We start from the raw sequence: 22,295 nt of genomic DNA, 5'->3' as shown, positions 1-22,295 counted from the left end.
CCTGGGGGGGGCATCCCTTGACAGCCCCGCGGGGGCTGGAGGCGGCGTGCTCCCCCGCAGCGCCCCCTCCCAGCACAGGGAGGCCCAGGGCCGGGAACGCGCGGCACCTACTTCTGCGTGTAGACGTTGAAACTGGGCTGGGAGCACACGGCGGGCGACGGCGCCTGATCCATGTAGGTGACCGTTCCGCCAGCGGGATCCCCGGAGGCGCTGGCGAACCTGGAACGGACGAGGGGCCGGCGCGTCAGCCGGGGGTGGGCGGACGGGAGTGCGGGGGCGAGCTTGGCAGCTTGTGCCGGCCCCGGCCCCCCAGCTCAGCACAGGGCGGGGGAAGGGAGTTCTCATGGGTCGCTCGGCTCTCCCGGGGCAGGATGAAGCTGTGCCCACGGCGGTGCCAATGGTGCTTTACACCCTCCCACGCAGTCCAGGGGAAGCTGTGCTGGCGGGGGCGGGTTACAGCCACACTCAGACCCTGCTCAGCTCCTCCCAAGTGCCCAGCAAACACTCTGGGGCCTGCTGGGTTCTCAGGTGGGGGGTTGAACCCTCCCAGCCCCAGGCCCAGGCTGCAGCCATCCGTGGCTGCCAGCCTGGAGCGCTCCTGCCCTGGCCATCGGCTCTGCCCCTGTGTGAGCCATGGGACGGGCGTGTCCCCAGGACCCTGGCCAGACCCTGCGGGGGGGCCCTGCGGAGCGAGGACGCTGGTTCAGGGGTGTGAGCAGAGGGGCCGGGGAGACGGGCTGAGGACAGCGCACAGACGGGCGTACTTACTCCGGCACCACTTGTTTGATCTGTGGCTTCACGTACCCATCCACGGCTTTAGCTACAGACGGGGAGAGAGAGAGAGAGAGAGAGAGAGAGATCAGCGCTTTGGCACGGCGAGCCCAGGGGATGCTGAACCGACAGCGTCACCGGCGCTAGCAGCCAGTCGGCTCGGGGCACTGCCGAGCCAGACAGCCTGTCGGGTTGGCGTCTCTGCGCCATGAGGTCAGGCGCCACCGAGAGGAACCCATGGCTGCAAAGCGGCCAGGCCCTTGGGGGCGTGAGCTGGTGGCAGCCTCCTCCACGGCGGAGCCCGAGTGTGCTGGAGGAGGAGGGGGGCGCGCCCCAGACTCACAGAGCACCGGCGTGTAGTACTTGGAGAAGACCTCGTCCTTGGGCCGGTCAGGGAAGACGTAGATGAGGTAATTGAGGTCGCCCAGGCGGTCGGCCAGCGAGCGGATGGAGAAGTCTCGGGTCGTGAAAGGCATGAGGTTCCAAAACATCCGCTCAGCTAGAAACACAACAGCAGAGAGGCGCCTGTGAAACGTGGCATCCGGGGCCACGGGGTGCCATGGAGGGGCCTCAGAGGCACGCTGTGCCCGTCAGGCCCTTGTGTGGCACAGCCGGCCCCAGGAGTTCACTCAGGCCTCAAGGAATCCAGCTTCAAAAATCATGAAAACTCTAAGAATCGACGCCGAGTTTGTCGGCGCTTCCTTAGAATCACAGAACCATAGAGCTGGAAGAGACCTCAGGAGTCATCAAGTCCAGTCCCCTGCCCTAGGCAGGACCAATCCCAACTAAATCAACCCGGCCAGGGCTTTGTCAAGCCGGGACTTAAACACCTCTAGGGATGGAGACTCCACTACTTCCCTAGGGAACCCATCCAGTGCTTCACCACCCTCCTAGGGAAATAGTTTTTCCTAATATCCAACCTGGACCTTTCCCACCACAACCTGAGCCCATTGCTCCTTGTTCTGCCATCTGTCACCACTGAGAACAGCCTCTCTCCAGCCTCTCTGGAACCCCCTTCAGGAAGTTGCAGGCTGCTCTCAAATCCCCCCTCACTCTTCTCTTCTGCAGACTGAACAGACCCAACTCCCTCAGCCTCTCCTCATGAGTCATATGCTCCAGCCCCCTCATCATTTTGGTCGCCCTCCATTGGATCCTCTCCAACGTGTCCACACCCTTTCTGTAGCGGGGGGCCCAGAACTGGACACCATACTCCAGCTGTGGCCTCCTTCTGGCTGTGCACCTTTAGGGGTTCCCTCCCTGCACCCTCGGGGCTGGAAACGTCCTGTCCGCACACCGGCACGGTGAGAGTATCATGCAATCGCCTGATTCTGGGAGCTGGGGGCTTCGAAACCCCCCTCCCCATATCATCAGCTTTGCAATTCAAGTCCCTGGGCTTCCCCAGGCGCCAGGGCTGCTGCTGCATTCAGGGCATAGGGACCCTTCCTCCCCCCCCTCCCCTTTGACCCAGGGCATCTGCAACAGACTGGGGAGAGCCCGAAAGTGAACCTAAGGAGAAACAAAAGCAGAGGAAGGAGGAAGGCTGCTGGGCCATGGGCGTCGCTGGGCTGAGAGCCGGGGCAGAGCCGAGCCGGCACGTTCTTGCAGGTATCACAAGGGAGGCTCTGCCCTGGCTGCATTTGCACGCGAGTCTCTCTCAACACAGGGCTCTGGACCACACCCGCTGGCGTGGACTGGGCAGCCCAGCCCGGCCGCACAGGACGGCCCTGGCTTTCCCCAGTGGGAGGAGGATCCTCGCGGCAGCCGGCAGCCCAGTGGGACGCATGTTCTGGGCGAAAAGGAGAAAAGCCAAAGCTCTCCAGAGCCGCCGGCTGCCAGCAGGGGCCCAGCGGGGTCGGTGTGGTTCACCGTGCAGACACCCGGGGATGGCCGAGCCTGGATGGCGGGGTGGGCTCCCGCCGGCACAGCCTGGGCCTGCCCGGGAAGGGGGCCTGAGGCACCTTTACTCCGGTCTCACAGGTCAGCGAAGCGCCGCCTCTCGCAGCGCAGCCGGGCTCCGGCGGGACGTGTGGGGTTTGCGCCGCACCAGGGGCCCCGCAGGCCGGAGAGCCGGCCCCGTCCCAGCCCCGGCCCCGCACTCACGCGAGTCGAACTTCCAGGCGATGGTGATGCCCCCGATCTCGGAGTCGCTGAAGCGCAGCAGGAAGGTCCCGTCTGGCTTGTTGATCAGCAGGTCGTGCGCTTGCTGCTTGTTGACAAAGCCCAGGATGGCCCTAAGCACAGAGAAGGGGTGAGGGTGGGGGCAGGCGTGGGGGGCCCTAAGCACAGAGAAGGGGTGAGGGGTGGGGGCAGGCGTGGGGGGCCCTAAGCACAGAGAAGGGGGTGAGGGGTGGGGGCAGGCGTGAGGGGCCCTAAGCACAGAGAAGGGGTGAGGGGTGGGGGCAGGCGTGAGGGGCCCTAAGCACAGAGAAGGGGTGAGGGGTGGGGGCAGGCGTGGGGGGCCCTAAGCACAGAGAAGGGGGTGAGGGGTGGGGGCAGGCGTGGGGGGCCGTAAGCACAGAGAAGGGGGTGAGGGGTGGGGGCAGGCGTGGGGGGCCCTAAGCACAGAGAAGGGGGTGAGGGGTGGGGGCAGGCGTGGGGGGCCCTAAGCACAGAGAAGGGGTGAGAGGTGGGGGCGGGCGTGGGGGGCCCTAAGCACAGAGAAGGGGGTGAGGGGAGGGGGCAGGCGTGGGGGGCCCTAAGCACAGAGAAGGGGGTGAGGGGTGGGGGCAGGCGTGGGGGGCCCTAAGCACAGAGAAGGGGGTGAGGGGTGGGGGCAGGCGTGGGGGGCCCTAAGCACAGAGAAGGGGTGAGAGGTGGGGGCGGGCGTGGGGGGCCGTAAGCACAGAGAAGGGGGTGAGGGGTGGGGGCAGGCGTGGGGGGCCCTAAGCACAGAGAAGGGGGTGAGGGGAGGGGGCAGGCGTGGGGGGCCGTAAGCACAGAGAAGGGGGTGAGGGGAGGGGGCAGGCGTGGGGGGCCGTAAGCACAGAGAAGGGGGTGAGGGGTGGGGGCAGGCGTGGGGGGCCCTAAGCACAGAGAAGGGGGTGAGGGGTGGGGGCAGGCGTGGGGGGCCCTAAGCACAGAGAAGGGGGTGAGGGGAGGGGGCAGGCGTGGGGGGCCCTAAGCACAGAGAAGGGGGTGAGGGGAGGGGGCAGGCGTGGGGGGCCCTAAGCACAGAGAAGGGGGTGAGAGGTGGGGGCAGGCGTGGGGGGCCCTAAGCACAGAGAAGGGGTGAGAGGTGGGGGCAGGCGTGGGGGGCCCTAAGCACAGAGAAGGGGTGAGGGGTGGGGGCAGGCGTGGGGGGCCCTAAGCACAGAGAAGGGGTGAGGGTGGGGGCAGGCGTGGGGGGCCCTAAGCACAGAGAAGGGGGTGAGGGGTGGGGGCAGACGTGGGGGGCCCTAAGCACAGAGAAGGGGTGAGGGTGGGGGCAGGCGTGAGGGGCCCTAAGCACAGAGAAGGGGTGAGGGTGGGGGCAGGCGTGGGGGGCCCTAAGCACAGAGAAGGGGTGAGGGTGGGGGCAGGCGTGGGGGGGGCCCTAAGCACAGAGAAGGGGTGAGGGGAGGGGGCAGGCGTGGGGGGCCCTAAGCACAGAGAAGGGGGTGAGGGGTGGGGGCAGGCGTGGGGGGCCCTAAGCACAGAGAAGGGGGTGAGGGGTGGGGGCAGACGTGGGGGGCCCTAAGCACAGAGAAGGGGTGAGGGTGGGGGCAGGCATGAGGGGCCCTAAGCACAGAGAAGGGGGTGAGGGGCAGGCGTGGGGGGCCCTTAGCACAGAGAAGGGGTGAGGGGTGGGGGCAGGCGTGGGGGGCCCTAAGCACAGAGAAGGGGTGAGGGGCAGGCGTGGGGGGCCCTAAGCACAGAGAAGGGGTGAGGGGTGGGGGCAGGCGTGGGGGGCCCTAAGCACAGAGAAGGGGGTGAGGGGTGGGGGCAGAGGTGGGGGGCCCTAAGCACAGAGAAGGGGTGAGGGTGGGGGCAGGCGTGGGGGGCCCTTAGCACAGAGAAGGGGGTGAGGGGCAGGCGTGGGGGGCGGGGCCATTCCAGGGAGGAGGGTCTCACCCGTCGTTCCAGTGCGGCTTCAGGTGCTTCTTCAGCACCTCCATGACGCCGTCGAACCACTGCCAGAAGGTGTAATTCCGCCCTGGCAAGTTTTCCTGGGTGAAGACAAAAGGCCCCGCGTGTGTCTGAGCCCGGCGTGTCCTCCAGCAGCCCCACTGCCGCTGTGGGAACGGGCCTGGCACCAGCCCCCCTCTCTGCGCAGGACGGGCCCTGGTCCCGGGGTCTCTGCGGGCCCCGCCCTGCCAGGGCAGACAAGCCTGGCACCTCTCCTGCGCGAGCCCGAGGGAGGGAGCCAGGCGTCCCGCCTGCTCCTTTGGGGAGGCTGGCCCCAGGGTCAGCGGGAGCGGAGCTGGGCGGGCCCAGGCCCCCTCCCTCGCAGTCCTTGCGCCTTCCCACGTGGCGCGCGGTTCTGCACAGGGACCCCAGGCCGGCTGCCCCCCGGGCCGGCGAACCCCGGGGCCAGGCTGTCTGCGGCGATTCGCCCCACGTGACGCCGCTCGGTGCCTACGGGCTCCCTTCCTCCACCCCGGCCCCGCCGGGCGCCCCTACTGCCCAGCCCGGCGGGCAGGCTCACCCGGTTGAACTGGGACCAGGAGACGGCCATGGCGCTGAACTCCTCCAGCTGGGGGCTGTTGCTGCTGAAGAGCTTCTGGGCCAGGAAGAGCAAGTTCTCCTTGGTCAGCCCCCGGCTGCTCTGCACCTCCGCCTTGAACTTCATGTTGAGGGCCTCGCACAGCTGGGGCCACAGCACCTTGTCGGGCACGGCGAACGGCACCCGGCCCTGCCGGAGGGGACGCGGGGCCAGGGTCAGGCGGCTCCAGTGCGCCAGGCAGGGAACCCAGCAGCCCTGCCCCACCCCAGTACCCCCCGGAGCCCCACGCCCCTTCCCCCAGAGCTCTCCTCCTCCCCCCTCTGTGCCCCATACCCCAGGGCTCCCAACTTACTCCACCGCCCCATCCCCTCTCCCCCAGCATCCCCTCGCCCGGCCTTTACCCCCCCCAGCATCCCCTCCCCTGTCTTCACCACCCCCTCCCCCTCTCTCCCAGCATCCCCTCCCCCAGCCTTCACCCCCCCCCCCCCAGCATCCCCTCCCCTGGTCTTCACCACCCCCTCCCCCTCTCTCCCAGCATCCCCTCCCCAGCCTTCACCCCCCCCCCCCCAGCATCCCCCTCCCCTGGTCTTCACCACCCCCTCCCCCTCTCTCCCAGCATCCCCTCCCCCAGCCTTCACCCCCCCCCAGCATCCCCTCCCCTGGTCTTCACCACCCCTCCCCCTCTCTCCAGCATCCCCTCCCCCAGCCTTCACCCCCCCCCCTCCCAGCATCCCCTCCCCTGGTCTTCACCACCCCCTCCCCCTCTCTCCCAGCATCCCCTCCCCAGCCTTCACCCCCCCCCCCAGCATCCCCTCCCCTGGTCTTCACCACCCCCTCCCCCTCTCTCCCAGCATCCCCTCCCCAGCCTTCACCCCCCCCCCCAGCATCCCCTCCCCTGGTCTTCACCACCCCCTCCCCCTCTCTCCCAGCATCCCCTCCCCCAGCCTTCACACCCCCCAGCATCCCCTCCCCTGGTCTTCGCCATCCCCTCCCCCTCTCCGCCAGCCTTCGCCCCCCCCAAGCATCCCCTCCCCCGGCCTTTACCCCACCCAGCATCCCCTCCCCTGGTCTTCGCCACCCCTCTCCCTCTCTCCCAGCATCCCCTCACCCGGCCTTCACCGCCCCCTCACCCTCTGTCCCACCATTCCCTCCCCTGGTCTTTGCCGCCCCATCCCCCTCTGCCCCAGTATCCCCTCCCCAGACCTTTGCCTCCCCCATCCTCCTCTCCCCCCCAGTATCCGCTCTCCCGGCCTTCACACACCAACTCCTCTGCCCCAGTGTGCCCCGCACAGGGCCCAGAGCACGGGGTCCCAAGTGACGGGGGCGGGGGAGGCCCCCGGCGGTGCTGGCTGCTCACCGGCTCGGCGAAGGCGTTATCCCAGAGCACGGTGGCCGTGGCGTTATTGTCCTGGCTCCCGTGCACGATCACCACCACGGGCAGGGACAGCGTCTGCGGGAACCAGCAGGGCCGGGCTGAGTGCGGGGCGGGGCGGGGCTGCCGGTCCCCACCTGCTGCTGGGCGGTTCTGAGCCAGGCGGACCCCTCGCGTGTTCCTCCCCCCTCCTCCCCACAGAGCCCCCAGGGCTGCCCAGCTAGTGACTGAGGCTCAGATTTCCTGTGTCCCTCCCTCCGCCCAGAGACGCCAGCCCAGCGACGGGGGACAGGAACCGCCGGTGCCCAGGTCAGTGTCCCCGCCGGACGCCAGCCCCAGAAGGGCTCCTACTGCCCCCAGGGCCGGGCAGAGGTCCAGGGCGGCAATGGCAGCGTAGGGCCCAGGGCAGCGGCGGCACCAGCTTAAGGCTAAGGGCCGGGCAGGGCCTAGGGCAGCAGCAGCGCCAGCGTAGGGCTCAGGGCCGGGCAGGACTCGGGGCGGCGGCGATGGTGCCAGTGTAGGGCTCAGGGCCAGGTAGGGCCCGGGGCGGCGGCGGCACCAGCGTAGGGCTCAGGGCCAGGCAGGACTCGGGGCGGCGGCAGCGGTGGCGCCAGCGTAGGGCTCAGGGCCAGGCAGGGTCCAGGGCGGTGGCGGCAGTGGCGCCAGCGTAGGGCTTAGGGCCGGGTAGGGTCCGGGGGTGGCGGCAGCGGTGGCGCCAGCGTAGGGCTCAGGGCCAGGCGACGCAGGGTCTGGGGTAGCGGCGGCGGCGGCAGCATAGGGCTTAGGGCCGGTTAGGGGCCGGGGTGGCGGCAGCACCAGCGTAGGGCTCAGGGCCAGGCAGGGTACAGGGCGGCGGCGGCAGTGGCGCCAGCGTAGGGCTCAGGGCCGGGCAGGGTACAGGGCGGCGGCGGCGGCAGCGCCAGCATAGGGCTCAGGGCCGGGCAGGGTACAGGGGCGGCGGCGGCAGTGGCGCCAGCGTAGGGCTCAGGGCCGGGCAGGGTACAGGGCGGCGGCGGCAGTGGCGCCAGCGTAGGGCTCAGGGCCGGGCAGGGTACAGGGCGGCGGCGGCAGTGGCGCCAGCGTAGGGCTCAGGGCCGGGCAGGGTACAGGGCGGCGGCGGCGGCGCCAGCATAGGGCTCAGGGTCGGGCAGGGGCCGGGCGGCGGTGCCAGCTCTACCTTGACCTGGAAGACCAGCTCGTTGCCGCCGACACTGAACTGCGACTCGAAGAGGATGGTGAACTTCTCCTCGGTCACCGACTCGGCGCCGCGCCGATCCGAGCGCTTGATGCGCTTCAGGGACTGCGGAGGCAGGAGAGGGCGTGAGAGACGGGCCGGGGCGGGAGGAGGGGGCGGGGCCTGCGGCCCGGCTCTCACCATGTTCCTGAAGTGGGCGCTCAGGGTGCCCGTGGCCTGGTGGTACTCCATCACGCAGCAGTTGTTCAGGATCTCCCCGCTGCTCTCGCTGCAACGGGAAAGGCAGGTCAGGGGCCGGGCGCTGGGCCAGCTCCGCCAGGACACCAGCTGTGGCGCCAACCGTCTCCAAGGGGGGGCCACGCCCTCTGGGCCCAGGGATCCCACGCGGGGGGCTGGAAGCTGGCTGTGTGCACAGTGGCCTGTCGCCGGAGGGGGGCCTGCCTGCGGGTTGGTTCTTTGGGGTATTCCAGCCGGCTGACAGGTTCCTAGGGAAGGCCGGGACCTCCAGACACACCCTGCATGCTGAGCTAAGGCCCAGCAGCCGCCCCACGCCGGGGGCCTCTTGCCCAGAGACAGCGATGGATTGAGGGCCAGACACGGCGTGACCTTCGGCGGACAGACAGCCTGTGTGGCAGCCGGCTGGCGCTTTCCCACCTTCCTCCCCTGAACCCTCCCCACTCGCCCCCAGGAAAGGAGCTACTGCCCTTCCCCGTGCGTGTCTGTGCCGAGCCGCACACGGCCCAGCCAGACCCTCGGTGGGGAGGAGGGCGAGTTTCCACCGAGGAGGGGGCTAGAAGAGAGTGACCCCCCCCCGCACCCAGGACACGTCCCAGCTGCTGTGCCAGAGCTTGTTCTCCAAGCGTCTGCGGCTCTCAGCCGGGGAGTTTTCATGCTCAGGTTTCAGCCCGCCGGGCGGGTCGGACTCTACGCCGGCTTCCCCGGAGCTGAGCTCTGGCGCCTCGTAAGCGCTGCCCCTGCCCTTGGCTCTCCCACGCCCCGAACGCCCCAGCAGGCCGGTCCCTGGCCTCTTACCGCCGGGCTGGAAGGGCGGAGTGCGAGAGCCCCCGGCAAAGCGCCCACTGCCGAAGGGACCAGTAACACCCGAGCTCGGCCCCTGTAACTCGGGTCGCCGGAGCAGGCGGTCACGGTCCCGCTAGCTCTAGGGAAGGCGCTAGGCGCCATTTGTCTCCGTGCGAGTGTCCTGTCCTGCCCCCTTGGCGTGGGGGCAGGGCGAGCTTGTCTGCGCCCCTCTCCGCTCAGAGGGACCCCGCCGGGCACACGCTGGGCCGGGCACTGAGGGGGCCCTGGCTCTGTGAGCAGAGGGGCAGAGAGAACACGGAACCAAGCTCCCAGGGCCCTGCCAGGCGGCGCGGCGGGGCCAGCTCGGGGGTCTCCCCGGCGGAGGGGGGGCCTACTTGCGGGTGCTCTCGTTCTTCAGCAGGGCCTTGGCTTGCTGCTCGCTGATGATGGTGGCCTTCACCTGGGGCGGGTTCATGTGCACGTTCAGCTTCCCCCCCACCAGCAGCCGCACGGTGGCCGCGACTTGGTCTGTGTCTTCAGCACCTGGGGGGGCTGCTTCTCGATGATGAAGGTGCTGGGGGAGGAGCCAGCGTCACGGGGCCTGCAGCTGCAAGAGGGGCCGGAGCCACAGCCCCCTCCCGCAGCCCGGGGGGGGCACCGGCACATTCCCCCTCCCCGGCTTACTGCACCCGCCCCAAGAGCCCCCTCCCGCCCAGAGCACTTGCCACACAAGCCCCTTTCTCTCGCCCCCACCCCCCGCTGGCCCCTCGCAGCCCGCTCCTGCCTGGCTGGCTCAGAGCGAGGCCATTGCTGGGCCTGACCCTGTCTCCACCCACGCTCTGAGCTCAGCCTTGGCCCCTCCAGCCCATGGCAAGCAGATGGCCCGGAGCCCATCAGGGCCCAGCCCGGCCCGGCCCTCCCAGCCCTTGTGGGGCGGACAACCCAGGCCATGTGGGGCAGACGTCACAGCCCGGCCCTGCCCTCCCAGCCCTTGTGGGGTGGACAGCCCAGGCCATGTGGGGCAGACGTCACAGCCCGGCCCTGCCCTCCCAGCCCTTGTGGGGCGGACGTCCCAGCTCCCTAGCCCATGTAGGGCAGATGTCCCAAGCTGGCCATGCCCTCCCAGCCCATGTGGGACGGCCGGCCCGGCCTGGCCCTGCCCCCACGTTACCTGGTCACCAGGGCGGAGATGATGTCTGTGATGGTGCTGTTGAGCTCGGCCAGCATCTCCTCCACGGGCCCCGGGATGGGCAGCTGCTGGCACAGGTGCTCGGCCCGACGGATCTGCTGCCGGTTCTGCCAGATGATCTCGGCCAGCTTCTCACACCTGGGGCGACGGGGCCCGCCGGGTCAGTGCCCTGGCAAGGCCCAGGGACCTCCTGGAGCCCCAACCCAGCTGTCTGTGTCAGAGGGTCACAGAACTCCCCGTCTGCACCCCCAGGCTGGCACGGCCTGGCCTTACCAAGCGCGTGGGGCACTCGGCCGCCCCAGGGATCCAGTCCCATGTCCCCGGCAATGGGGGCAGGTGACGCCTGGACTAACACCCCTGCCAGGGTCTCCCCTGGGTCCACCTCTTGGCTCCCCGATTCCCCGCTGGCGGCGGCACCGTTCAGTGGCTTCCAGCCAACCGCCCAGGGCCAGCCGGCAGCTCTGGGTGCCCAGCCCCCCTTTCCCAAGGGGCCCCGTCCCCGGGGCACTGACGCACCAGGACTGCAGCACGTCGAGGGTGCCCTCGGGGGGCCCCCCGTTCCCCGCCAGCTGCTGCCGCCGCTTCCACTGGATCAGCTCGTCGTCCAAGATGGTCGTTTGCTGCTTGCGCAGCAGCTGCAGGGTTTCTGGTGCTTCTCCGCCAGCTCTGTGAGGGGCGGGGCGTCAGCGAGGGGCGGGGCAGGGGGCGGGGCTATGGCAAGCGTAGCTGCCCCTCGCTGGCACCGGGGGGGAGGGAGTGGGGGCCCCCAGGCCTGGCACTCACCACTCGGTACTGCTGTAGTGTCTGGGCCTCCCGGTGCAGCCAGGCCTCCAGCGACGCCTTCTTCTGCTGCAGCGTCGTCTCGCGGGACATGCGCTCCTGGGGGCCCAGCTGGGAGAGCTGGGAGAACTGGGCTGGGGGGGGGGAGGCCAAGAGCCTTAGGCCTGAGCCCTGCCTGCCCCGGTGCTCCCCGATTCCCAGAACCCCTGTGCCAGGCCTGCCCCGGGGGCAAGGACTCACTCCCCAGGCCTCACGGAGCCCGTGGGAGGGGCTGAGCTGGGGCTATGGAGGGGTGGAGGTGAGGGGAGGGTCTGCGAGCATGTAGACACCCACAAGGGTGCGGAGGGTGGGTGAGATGTCGCACCCCCAATACTATGGCAGGGTCTCCCCTGCGCTAGGTGGGGAGCTGATCTTCCCACAGACACCCCTGGTCCCAGGGTTGAGCAGCCAGCACGGTCCAATGGGGTGGGGGCTGAGGCGCAGAGGGCCCAGTGGGGGGGAGACGAGGCGCGGGGGGCCCAGTGGGGTTGGGATGATGTGCGGAGGGCCTAGTGGGGGGAGTACTAGGCACAGGGGGGCCAGCAGAGGGGCAGCAGGTGCAGAGAGGAACGAAGGGGCCAGCTGGGGGAGCACGAGGCGCAGAGGGGCCAGGAGGAGGGGTGCAAGGAACAAAGGGGCAAGCTGGGGGGCATGAGGCACAGAGGGGTCAGCGGGGGGCACCAGGTGCAGAGGGGACAGGAGGAGGGGTGCAAGGAACAAAGGGGAAAGCTGGGGGGCACGGGACGCAGAGGGGCCAGTGGGGGGGGGCGTGAGGAACGAAGGGGCCAGCTGGGGGGGGCGCGAGGAACAAAGGGGCCAGCTGGGGGGGGCGCAAGGAAACGAAGGGGACAGCTGGGGGGGGCGCGAGGAACGAAGGGGACAGCTGGGGGGGGCGCGAGGAACGAAGGGGACAGCTGGGGGGGGCGCGAGGAACGAAGGGGACAGCTGGGGGGGGGCGCAAGGAACGAAGGGGCCAGCTGGGGGGGCGCAAGGAACGAAGGGGCCAGCTGGGGGGGGCGCGAGGAACGAAGGGGTCAGCTGGGGGGGGGGCGCGAGGAACGAAGGGGACAGCTGGGGGGGCGCGAGGAACGAAGGGGACAGCTGGGGGGGGCGCGAGGAACGAAGGGGACAGCTGAGGCGCAGAACCACATAAGCAGCATTCCCTGCCAGCTGCAGCCCTGCCAAACCCAGCCGCACCCAGGGCCTGGTGCCCCCTCAGCAGCTGGGACAGGGGACAGTCCCTCAGGACAGGGGTCTCCCTCAGGACGGGCTCTCCGGGCCAAGCTGCCTCTGCCCTGCAGGCCCTGCCCCCGTCAGCCCATCCCACGGCCCCTCCCTGCCCCCATGGCTGGCGCCCCCACCTTGGAGACGCAGGTTCTCCTGGTACTGGATGATGAAATACTCCTGCGTCTGCTGCAGCTTCTTCAGCTCGCTCTCCGTGTCCTGGGTGACCAGCCGCAGCTCCTCGAAGGTCTGGTTAATCTGCAGGTGCTTCTGGGACAGGGCGTCCGCCAGGCTGCTGGCCGGGGCGGGGGCTCTGCACAGAGGGGCGCCAGCTCAGGGCCATGCTCCTGTGCCCGGAGCAGGGAAAGGGTGGGCTGCGGGGGGGGGGGGGGGGGGGGGGGGGGGCGACAGCCCCAGAAGGCGGAGGCCGAGGCTCGCGCCAGGGGGCAGTGGCTGGAGCGAGACACTGACGTGGTGGGATTGTTTTTGTTCTGTTTGCTTGTTACGGTGTATGTGATTCCTACTGCCGTGTGTGTGTGTGTGTGTGTGTGTGTGTGTGTGTGTGTGTGTGTGTGTGTGTGTGTGTGTGTGTGTGTGTGTGTGTGTGTGTGTGTGTGTGTGTGTGTGTGTGTGTGTGTGTGTGTGTGTGTGTGTGTGTGTGTGTGTGTGTCGCGCGCGCCTCAGTTTCCCTGGGCACTGCACTGATGCCTGGCTGGGATGGGTGTTTTGGGTGTGACTCTCACTGAAGGGAGGTTGCCCCCGCCTGCCCAGCCCAGCACGGACACAACGTCCCAGGCTCTCCTGTCACCTGAGCCTCGGTGGGAGATGCAATCAGGTGACACCTTTTGCCAGGGGAAGCTGGACAGAGGAGGAGGAGGCTGCCTGCAGGGCTGGGGGCCTGTTGCTGAGTGTGTGAGTTGGTCTCAGCTGGCTTAGGATGCAGGGAGTCCAGCTGGGGGGGGGGGGGGCAGGCAGGGAGCCCAGAGTCCTGGTGCTGGGCCCCCCAATCCCCAAGATGGATGGTGCTGACTGTAAAAAGTCTGTGTCCCTGTGAACCCATCACCCTTCCGTTCTACCTGCCGCCTGAGAGTCCCGTCTGGCTGGACGGGGGTGCAGGGCCCGGTGGATCCCCACACTCTGTGACAGACACGGGGTGGGGTGACGGGCTCCAGGAGGTCCCAGCAGTCAGTGCCCTGGCCTGGGGGCCCCCAAGAGACAGGGAGCGAGACAAGGGCCCCCTGCCTGGCTACTCACGTTAGTGGCCTCCCGGACCAGCCGCTGCTCGTGGTACAGGATGTGGCGGATGCAGCGCACCAGCTCCATGGGGCACCGATCGTACGTGTTCTGCAGGAGGGACAGCAACGCCCTGAGCTGGGCTTGTCGGGGGGGCTCTCTGCCCCAGCTGGGGGAAGGGGGTTGCCCTGTGTGCCTGTGTGAACGGCCGCGGCCCAGCCCAAACCCACCCTGCCTGCCTCCCCGCTCCCAGGCACGTGGGGTGGGGATGGGGTCACCACAGCCAGACAAGGAGCCTGAGGGAGACAGAAGTGCTGGGGGGGGGGGGACTGCCACATGGCCCCAGGGCTTGCAGCAGTGGTCCCATGGGGAGGGTGGGGGCAGCAGTGGTGGGGGCTCAGGGACGTGCTGGCCTCATGCAGTGAGGAGAAGGGAGCAACAGGTACCAGGCACCTTCTGCCATGACCCTTGCCCCGCCCTCCCCTGCTGTGCCAGGCCCCGGCGGGGAGGCAAGTGGGCGGCCCTGGCAGGACACAGGGGGACAGGGCGGCTCCGGGGACCGACCTGCAGCTGTGTGGCATAGTGTCCCAGCTTGATCTTCAGCAAGAAGCCGTCCTCGCCCACTTGGTGATCTGCCTTCTTCTGCAGCTCCTGGATCAGCCCCTCCAGCAGCTGGGCGGCTTTCATGTTCTCCTGGGGGCTATCGAGGTCGATGGAGTCCCTGGCACAGACACAGACGGGGGAGAGCTCAGCTGGGGCCCGGGACCGCAGCTGCCGGGGGACCCCCCATGCGTCCGTCCCTCAGCAAACCGCAGCCAGCCCGAGCGAATGGGCGCAAAGCCCCGCCCCCTGGTTCTGCCCCCCTGGACCTTGCACCTGCCCCCAAAGCTTGTGCCTGGCCTGAGCCTGCCCCCCGCACAGAGCCAAACCCTCCTCATACCCGTGTCCCCTGGACTGGAGGCGGGGACCTGCCTTTAGCTAGGGTAAGGGGAAAGTGAGGCACGAAGGGCAGCGGCGACTGGCCAAAGCTCCCCAGAGAAGAGGGGACAGGACAGAGAAGAGGCCGGATCCAGACGTTCCCAGGCTCAGCTCTAGCCTAGGCCATGGTCTGCTCAGCCGTGAGGTTGTCAGATCCACGGACGCCCAACAGCACAGGGGGCCATGAGACGCCTTCACTGCCCGCCCCCTCCCAGCTCTGCCCGGGATCCTAGGGCTTCCTTGCCCCCAGGCTGCCCGCCCTGGCCCTCCCCCGCAGCCCCATTTAGAACCCCAGGCAGGCCTGTGGGGCGGGCTCACCTACCATGCCTGGCTCTCGATCCACTGGGACAGGTAATGCCGCACCTCGATGGGGAAGTGCTGGCCGTAGAGCGCCTGCATCTGGCGCAGGGCCTCTCCCTGCAGCTGCTGGGCCTGGATCCACACGGCCATCGTTCAGAACCTGCCGGGCAAGGACACGCCGTCAGGGCGAGGGCCCCCCGCGCCCCAGAGTCGCCGGCCCCACGGCTGCCCGGGGCAGGCTACATGAATGCGGGAGGGGGACTCCTGGCTCTGGCACAGCTGGGATCCGACTCTCCCTCCCAGGAGGAGCCCTGGAAAAGCCAGCAATGGACGGCCCCGTGGGATCGCATGCAACGCGGTCACCGTCCCCGTCGCATGCGCCCGACAGCTCGGCCTCGGGCCGGCCAAGCGGAGCCGAGCATGGGAGGCAGCTCAGGGAGCTGCCCAGCGCAAATACGAAACCTTTGCCCCACCCAACACCAGGCTGCCTTCCCCAGCCCTCCAGATGCCTTCCCTCCCCTCACCGGGGCACCTGGCCACGCTCCCCAGCCTCCTGGCCCCCTTCCCCAGCCCGCTGGCTGCTTTCACCAATGCCCCCGGCACCCAGCTGCCTGCCCCAGCCCCTCAGTGTCTGGCCCCCTTCCCTGAGCAGCTGATGGGAGGAGCTGGCCAAGGGCATGACAGAACAGGCTGGAATCTCCCACATGCCAACGCTCTGGGGCTTTGCCCCACGTGGCCTAGGCAGTCCAGTTCCTCAGGGGGCAGAGAGACCCAGCCCTGCTACAAAAGAGGCGCCCAGGACAGTCCCTCTGCAGCCAGCCCAGGTCCGGGGTCTTACGTGCCTCCCACTGGGTCCTTGCCGCACGCAGCCCGGGGGCACTGGGTTTGAGAGCACGCCCAGCGCCCGCCCGCTGTCGACTGTACACAAACACCTGGGAGCAAACACCCGGGCGAGGCCCCCGTCCCTGCTGAAATTGGATTCCTCGCGCTATTTCAGGCTCCTCCGCCTCTCCAAACACTAGGGGAGAGGAGCCAGCTTCTATTCTGGGCCCAGGCCGGGCTGCACGGCCACGCTCATACTTTGGACTTTAATCTGGGCCTGGAGGCATTTCAACTGGCCGGCGGGGAGAGCGCACACGGCACCAAGCGCAGTGCCGGGAGGCAAATATAGCACAGGCCGACAGAGCCAGCGCCTATAAAAAGCAGGAGCTTCCCCTGCCGAGCCGGCCGGATCTTGGAAAAACAACCTCGGCGGTCGGAGAGTTTTTACAGGTGATGCAATGAGGCGCGTGGGCCGGGGGTGGGGGTATAAATACGACAGATACAAACCGCGCTGAGGAACGTGACTCGGGTTTCAAGTCAAGCACTGAAAAGTTAAGAAACGCCACAATTCACACTTGGAAAACCTTCCTGTGGCCTCTCCAGGGGCTGAGGGTCGGGCTTTGCCACGCTCAGGTTTCTTTAACCCAGTTTTCTCTGGGCAGTCGCCGAGGTTTTTTGGCAAGGGAATTAACGGGGGAAGAACTCCCAGATGTGGGCTCCTTCCTGTGGAACGTCACTGGCCTCTGTGGGCTCGCAGTAGGGTTAGCCACCCAGGCCCACCTCACCGGTCTCGGCTGCTTGAGCTAACCGTTAACCAGCAGCAGCAGCAGGTTGTTGTACTGTTCGTGGACCAAAACTAGAGGGGGCGAACCACTTTGCCGGTGGCGTCACCTCGCCCGTTCCCCCCTCTTTCGCCCTATCCCCTCCAAGTAGTCCTGTCCCAGGCCTGGCTATTCCCCCCCCCCCCCCCCCCCGGCTCCCCTGTCCCCTCCCGCTCCCCCCCATTAGTCCCTGGCTCCATGGGTTCTCATCAGCCCCCATCTCCCTCCCACTCCTAGTCCAATCTGCTTCCCCCCCTCCCCTGGCCTCCCCCATGTTCCCCGGTTCCAGCCCCCCTCCCTGATCGTCATGTCCAATCTCAGTGCCTCTCTAGCTCCTAGTCCCAGCCAGTCCCAGTCCTCCCCGCCCCCCCAGGCACCGGCTCCTTAGAAGATCTGTCTCCCTCACCTCCTTCCTCCTGCCCCCTGCCCCACGGTTCCCAGACCAGATTCCTCCCCACCCCAGGTGCAGGTAGGCCGTACATACAGGAGGGGATCTACCCGGGGGTGCAGGGGCTCCAGAACCCACCGGAGGATCAGGGTGGCTAAGGAGCTGACTGGGAGTAGAGCGGCTGTGACCCTATACTGCAGAACTAGGGAATCTCAGGCAGGGGCAGATGGTTATTTGACCTCCCGGTGCTCAGCGTGGGGGCCCCAATTCAGGGAGTGGTGACCCTGCGAGGGCCCAGGGAAGGGTTGGAAACCTGCTTTGCGGGGGGCGCTCCAGCTATGGAGCTTAACACCGAGAGGCTCGGGGTGACGTGGATGGGTCTGTGAGGACCGACACGGGGACCCAACGTGCAGCCGCGGCCCCGTCGGCCTAGCCGAGGGAGATCGGACGCAGTCCCAGGGCTGGAAGCGGACGCTGGACAAACTCAGCCTGGGAAGGCGACGTGCGTTTTGAACAGCAGGGCTAGGAACCACTGAGCCCCAGCTGAACCCTGAACAGCCTGAGCTGTTCCCAGGGCCACAGGGCCTAGCGGCCCCACCTCCCTCAGGCCCAGCGAAGAAGCTCGAAGCCTCACAGCACATAGGGTGACCCCAGAGCTCCTGCTAAGCAGCAGGGGCTGTGCGGGGGGTGGGGAGTGCATGGAGGGGGGCTGTGAGCAGGAGAGGGTGCATGGACGGGGGTGTATGGAGGGGGGCTGTGAACAGGAGAAGGTGCATAGACGGGAGTGCACAGAGGGGGGCTGTGAGCGGGAGGAGGGTGCATGGAGAGGGGCTGTGAGCAGGAGTGGGGTGTATGGAGGGGGGCTGTAAGCAGGAGGGGAGTGTATGGAGGGGGGCTGTGAGCAGGAGAGGGTGCATGGATGGGGGTTCATGGAGGGGGGTTGTGAGCAGGAGGGGGTGTATGGACGGGGGTTCACGGAGGGAGGACATGGAGGGGGACTGTGAGCGAGAAGGGGGTTCACAGAGGGGGGCTGTGAGCGGGAGGAGGGTACATGGAGGGGGGCTGTGAGCAGGAGAGGGTGCATGGATGGGGGTTCACGGAGGGGGGCTGTGAGCGGGAGGGGGGTTCACGGAGGGGGGCTGTGAGCGGGAGGGGGTTCACGGAAGGGGGCTGTGAGCGGGAGGGGGGTTCACGGAGGGGGGCTGTGAGCGGGAGGGGGTACATGGAGGGGGACTGTGAGCGGGAGGGGGGTACATGGAGGGGGGCTGTGAGCGGGAGGGGGGTTCACGGAGGGGGGCTGTGAGTGGGAGGGGGGTTCACGGAAGGGGGCTGTGAGCGGGAGGGGGGCTCACGAGGGGGGCTGTGAGTGGGAGGGGGGTACATGGAGGGGGGCTGTGAGTGGGAGGGGGTACATGGAGGGGGGCTGTGAGCGGGAGGGGGGCTCACGGAGGGAGGCTGTGAGGGGAGGGGGGACAGGAAAGGTTCTGTGCAGAGGTGAGTGTCATACAAACCCAGAACCCTCCAGTGCTGGCATGTTGCCAATGCCCCAGGAAGCTTCCGGCGGAGCGCCCGGGGGCCGGCAGCAAACCCCTCATTGGGGCCCTGCGCGGTGGCCCTGGCGCCGGGTCAGAAGCTCTTGGTCCCTTCCCCGCGTGCAGGGGATACTCACGGCAGGAACAGGTGTTCTCCTCGCTCTGCCCTGCCCCATGCACCGTCCCGGCAGCCCCTTGCCAGCCCCCTGGGCACCGCGACCCTGGGCACCGAGGGGAGTCCTGCCGCTTGGCTAAAGGTTCGTGCCCCGCAGGGACAGCCCAGCTCCCGGCGTGGCAGCCCAGTGCCGCCGCTCCACGGGCTGCCCGGCTACAGGAAGGAGCAAACAGCAGCAATTTCCTTCCAAAATGTCAGCTGCCTCTCGCAGACCAAACAGCGAGCGCTGGGCTCCTGGCAGCTTCCTCCCTGCGCCGCAGCGAGCGCGCGACCGTGCGCAGATCCCAGCCACGCTCGCCGGGAGCGCCGGCGCCAGGCCGCGTGGGGCCGGCAGCGAAGCAAGCGTCTTGCTCAGCTGAGGACAGGTCCTAAAACCAGCAGGGCAGGTGCCCAGCCGCTGGCCAGCGTTGGCACGTGGGCGTTTCCACGCCAGCCTGCGCCTGCTCTACCACAGGACACAGCACCAAGGGGAGGAGGCTGATCGCAGGCCCGTCCTCAGGGGGCATGTAACAAGCTGTCGCCCCCGCCCCCCCGGCGGCCCAGCACTCACCGCTGCATGGGTTTATGGGGCCCAAAGTGCCCAGTGCCTGGAGACCTGCCCAAGGAGCTGAAACCCCAGGGCCCAAAGTCTGCTGGGCAGGGGAGCAGAGGACAAGGGGGGGCATTTATCGAAAGGCGCAGAGCACAGAGCACCCGTGGCTCCCCCCAGGACGCGGGTCCTGGGGTGACTCCAAGGAGGGGGCGGGGCAGGTCATGTGCCCACCCTGGAAGCTGGCTCCCTGCTATCTGGCCATGCAGGGCCAAGCTGTGCCTCCCGGTGCTCCACTGCCCACGCCCGGCCTAGCCCGGCCCGCCAGGCCTCCCCCGCTTCTCCGGGACCCTTCCACAGCCCGTGCTGGGGCCTGTGCTCCCTCCCCCCGAACCCTGTTCTTCCCAATACAACACAGGGACGACAGTGGGGGACACGGAAGCAGCCCCAGACCATACCCAGCTGCCCAGCAGTGAGCAGGCTGAGCCAGCGAGTGGCATCGGCTAGGGTTACCAGATGGCTTTCAAAAAAATACCAGACGCACATGATCTCAGAACAGGATGGGGGGGGAGGACTGGCCGGGAGGGGAGTGGGGCTGATTGGGAGCTGGGGGGGACTGGCCGGAGGGAAGCAGGGCTGGCCAGGAGGAGCGGGGCTGGCTGAGGGAGATCGGGCGAAGGAACCAGCCGGCAGGAAGCAGGGCCAGTCAGGAGAGGGTTGGGGGGAGCGGAGCTGGCAGGGGGGGAGGGATCAGGGGGAATGGAGCTGACTGGGGGAAAATAGGGGGGAGGGGAGGACCGGCCGGGGGAAAGCAGGGCTGGCCGGGAGGGGGTTGGAGGGAGCGGGGCTGACTGGAGGAGATTGTGGCGGGGAGGGGAACTGGCCGGGAGTGGGTCGGGGGGAGCGGGGCTGACCGGCGCAGATTGCAGGGAAGAACCGGCCGGCGGGGAGCGGGGCTGACCAGCGCAGACTGCAGGGTGGAACCGGCCGGCGGGGAGCGGGGCTGACCAGCGCAGACTGCAGGGTGGAACCGGACGGCGCGGAGCGGGGCTGACCGGCGCAGATTGCAGGGTGGAACCGGCCGGCGGGGAGCGGGGCTGACCGGCGCAGATTGCAGGGTGGAACCGGCCGGCGGGGAGCGGGGCTGACCTGGGCGCACGCCGATCCCAGAGTGCCACCCATCCCACGCATGGTCCTGGCGGTTCATCTGGGTGGAGCCACCACCACCACCGTGGCCCCTTTAAAAACTGCGTGCTGAGGCCTTTTGGCCCTAACAAGCTGCCAGCGGCTGCCGCCATCTTGACTCCCTGCACCGAGCCGGACAGCTCCCCAGTAAGCGCTAGGGTTGCCAGGCTGCCTCCATATGGAACCAAATCAGAAAGTACCCGACATTTTAGGTATTTTCTGAATTTTTTTACCGGACAGGAGGCAAACATGATGGACTGTCTGGTTCAATACTGGACACCTGGCAGCCCTAGGCTACAAACTCTCTTTCCCTTCAAACAGATTCCCACACAATCTCGGGATTCCAGTCGCTTTAAGCTCCCCAGAAGAGCGAACGAACCCGGCCAGAGCCATCGCAGGCAGGGGAGACAGGGATGTAAACTCCTCGCTGCCTGCCAGCCCGCCTCTTTGGAACCGGCTGTGCGGCTGGGTCGCTTCATGTCGGCCTGTGGTTTCCAGCGTGTTTGCTACAAGCGGAGCTGGCACCAGCTGTGCGGGAGACACAGGCCACTTCTGAAGGTTCGGCAGGCTGACAGGTTTTGTTCCGCTCCTGCAGAAGAGCGTGGCTTTCGCCCTGCTGCAGCTGGGGACAAAGAACCCGCCGGTGGCACCCTGACAGCCCTCGCTGGAACATGGGTGCCAGGCGAGAGGGAACGGGAACTTCGAGGCCTGCTCTGCACTCGCAGAAGAGAGACAGTGTCAGTTGTGGAAAGAAAATATTTCCTCTTAAGAGTAAAGGCGAAGGGCCCAGCTACAGGCCAACCCTTTGAACCTCGACTGTCAGGATTCAGCACTTCTGCTCGCGTCCTCAAGGACTTGAGGCTCGGGCGAGGTCACCAGAGAGCCCCAAGAGAAACAAACCATCCAGCAGGGGGTGCTCTCCTCTCAGTCACTCGCAAAGCAAAGGTGGCCCCCGGAGAAGGAGAGGCAGCAGACACGCAGGAGCCGAGAGGCGCGCCTTCCGAGGACTTTTCACAAGAACCGGGGCGCTGTCAGCTCTGGTGCAGCTACCAAGCTGCCGCGCTCTGCCCCAGAGATGGCTGCATTTCAGAGGAGGGCAGTCCCTCGGTACCCTCGGCGATGTGCTTAGGTATCTTTCAGGATGAACAATGCCACGGAAACTCCATCATTCAGGCTCCAAATCTAGTCGCACAGTCGTTGCATTTGCGATATGTAACCCCATGTCCCCCGCTGACACCCACCGCTCAGGGACCAAGCACTGGAATAAAGACTGTCTGCCTCTCACAACTCACACTCCTCCCTAATTGCATATCAGCCAAAAGCTACACAGGAGCAGAGGGGATTGGCTCCCTGCCTGAAATTTTTGAAGAGCCACGTAGGAATTGAAAGTTCACAGGCGAGACCCTGAACCAGCCTGGGGTCTGGTAGGTAAGGTCACATGGGAAGCAAGTGGAAGAGGAAAAACAACTGAAGACAGCTGGCAGTTTTTCAAAGAGACATTATTAAAAGCACAAGAGCAAATACTTCTTATCTTTCCGAGGCAATGGAATAATGGCAAGAGACCACCCGGGATTAACCAGGAGATCTTGAATGATCTAAAAATCAAAACGGAATCCCACAAAAAGTGGAAACGAAGTCAGGTAACAAAGGATGAATGCAAACAACCCACACAAGTGTGTAGGGGCAAAATTAGAAAGGCCGAGGCACAAAATGAGCTCAAACTAGCAAGCGACATAAAGGGTAACAAGAAAGCATTCTACTAATATATTAAAAGCAAAAGGAAGACCCAGGGCAGGACTGTTACTAAATGAAGAGGGAAAAACAATAAACAGAAAATGTGGAAATAGCCGAGGTGCTTAATGACTTCCTTGTTTCGGTTTTCATTGAGAAGGTTGGTGGGCAGCAACCAAACGCCTAGCAGAGTGAAAGCCAGAGAAAATGGGATAGGATCAGAAGCTAAAATAGAGCAAGAACAAGTTAAAAATTACAAGTCAGATGTCTTCAAGTCACCAGGGCATGATGAAACGCATCCTAGAATACTTAAGAAGCTGACTGAGGAAATAGCTGAGCCATTTGCTATTATGTTTGAAAAGCCATGAA

At 66.9% G+C, this 22,295-nt stretch overlaps 2 protein-coding genes across 2 annotated transcripts in view; one reads left to right on the top strand and one right to left on the bottom strand.

Annotated features, from left to right (window-relative positions):
• LOC102462477 (signal transducer and activator of transcription 5B) overlaps positions 1 to 22,295 on the bottom strand; it is a 52,150-nt gene that overhangs the window by 2,341 nt on the left and 27,514 nt on the right. Inside the window, 18 exon segments of the mRNA XM_075911549.1 lie at positions 112 to 219; positions 769 to 820; positions 1,115 to 1,270; positions 2,872 to 3,002; positions 4,822 to 4,916; positions 5,396 to 5,602; positions 6,771 to 6,863; positions 7,963 to 8,085; positions 8,161 to 8,248; positions 9,396 to 9,522; positions 9,525 to 9,574; positions 10,172 to 10,327; positions 10,706 to 10,853; positions 10,969 to 11,103; positions 12,370 to 12,543; positions 13,483 to 13,576; positions 14,030 to 14,186; positions 14,766 to 14,903. Coding sequence (XP_075767664.1) covers positions 112 to 219; positions 769 to 820; positions 1,115 to 1,270; positions 2,872 to 3,002; positions 4,822 to 4,916; positions 5,396 to 5,602; positions 6,771 to 6,863; positions 7,963 to 8,085; positions 8,161 to 8,248; positions 9,396 to 9,522; positions 9,525 to 9,574; positions 10,172 to 10,327; positions 10,706 to 10,853; positions 10,969 to 11,103; positions 12,370 to 12,543; positions 13,483 to 13,576; positions 14,030 to 14,186; positions 14,766 to 14,893 — 2,222 coding nt within the window. The 5' untranslated portion in view covers positions 14,894 to 14,903.
• LOC142821023 (uncharacterized) lies at positions 15,854 to 22,002 on the top strand. Its single transcript, XM_075911548.1, has 2 exons — positions 15,854 to 16,015; positions 20,517 to 22,002. Exon 2 carries the CDS (start codon positions 20,673 to 20,675, stop codon positions 21,579 to 21,581), a length of 909 nt encoding a protein of 302 aa, XP_075767663.1. The 5' UTR covers positions 15,854 to 16,015; positions 20,517 to 20,672; the 3' UTR covers positions 21,582 to 22,002.

Source organism: Pelodiscus sinensis, chromosome 29 (genome assembly GCF_049634645.1).
Source record: "Pelodiscus sinensis isolate JC-2024 chromosome 29, ASM4963464v1, whole genome shotgun sequence".
In the NCBI taxonomy this organism is placed as follows: domain Eukaryota; kingdom Metazoa; phylum Chordata; order Testudines; family Trionychidae; genus Pelodiscus; species Pelodiscus sinensis.
The sequence above is the reverse complement of the archived record's forward strand: the minus strand, read 5'-3'. Positions and strand labels throughout refer to the sequence as shown.

Coding starts and splice junctions, on each gene's coding strand:
- LOC142821023 (XM_075911548.1), top strand. CDS start 20,673: ATGTCGGCCTGTGGTTTCCAGCGTGTTTGCTACAAGCGGAGCTGGCAC.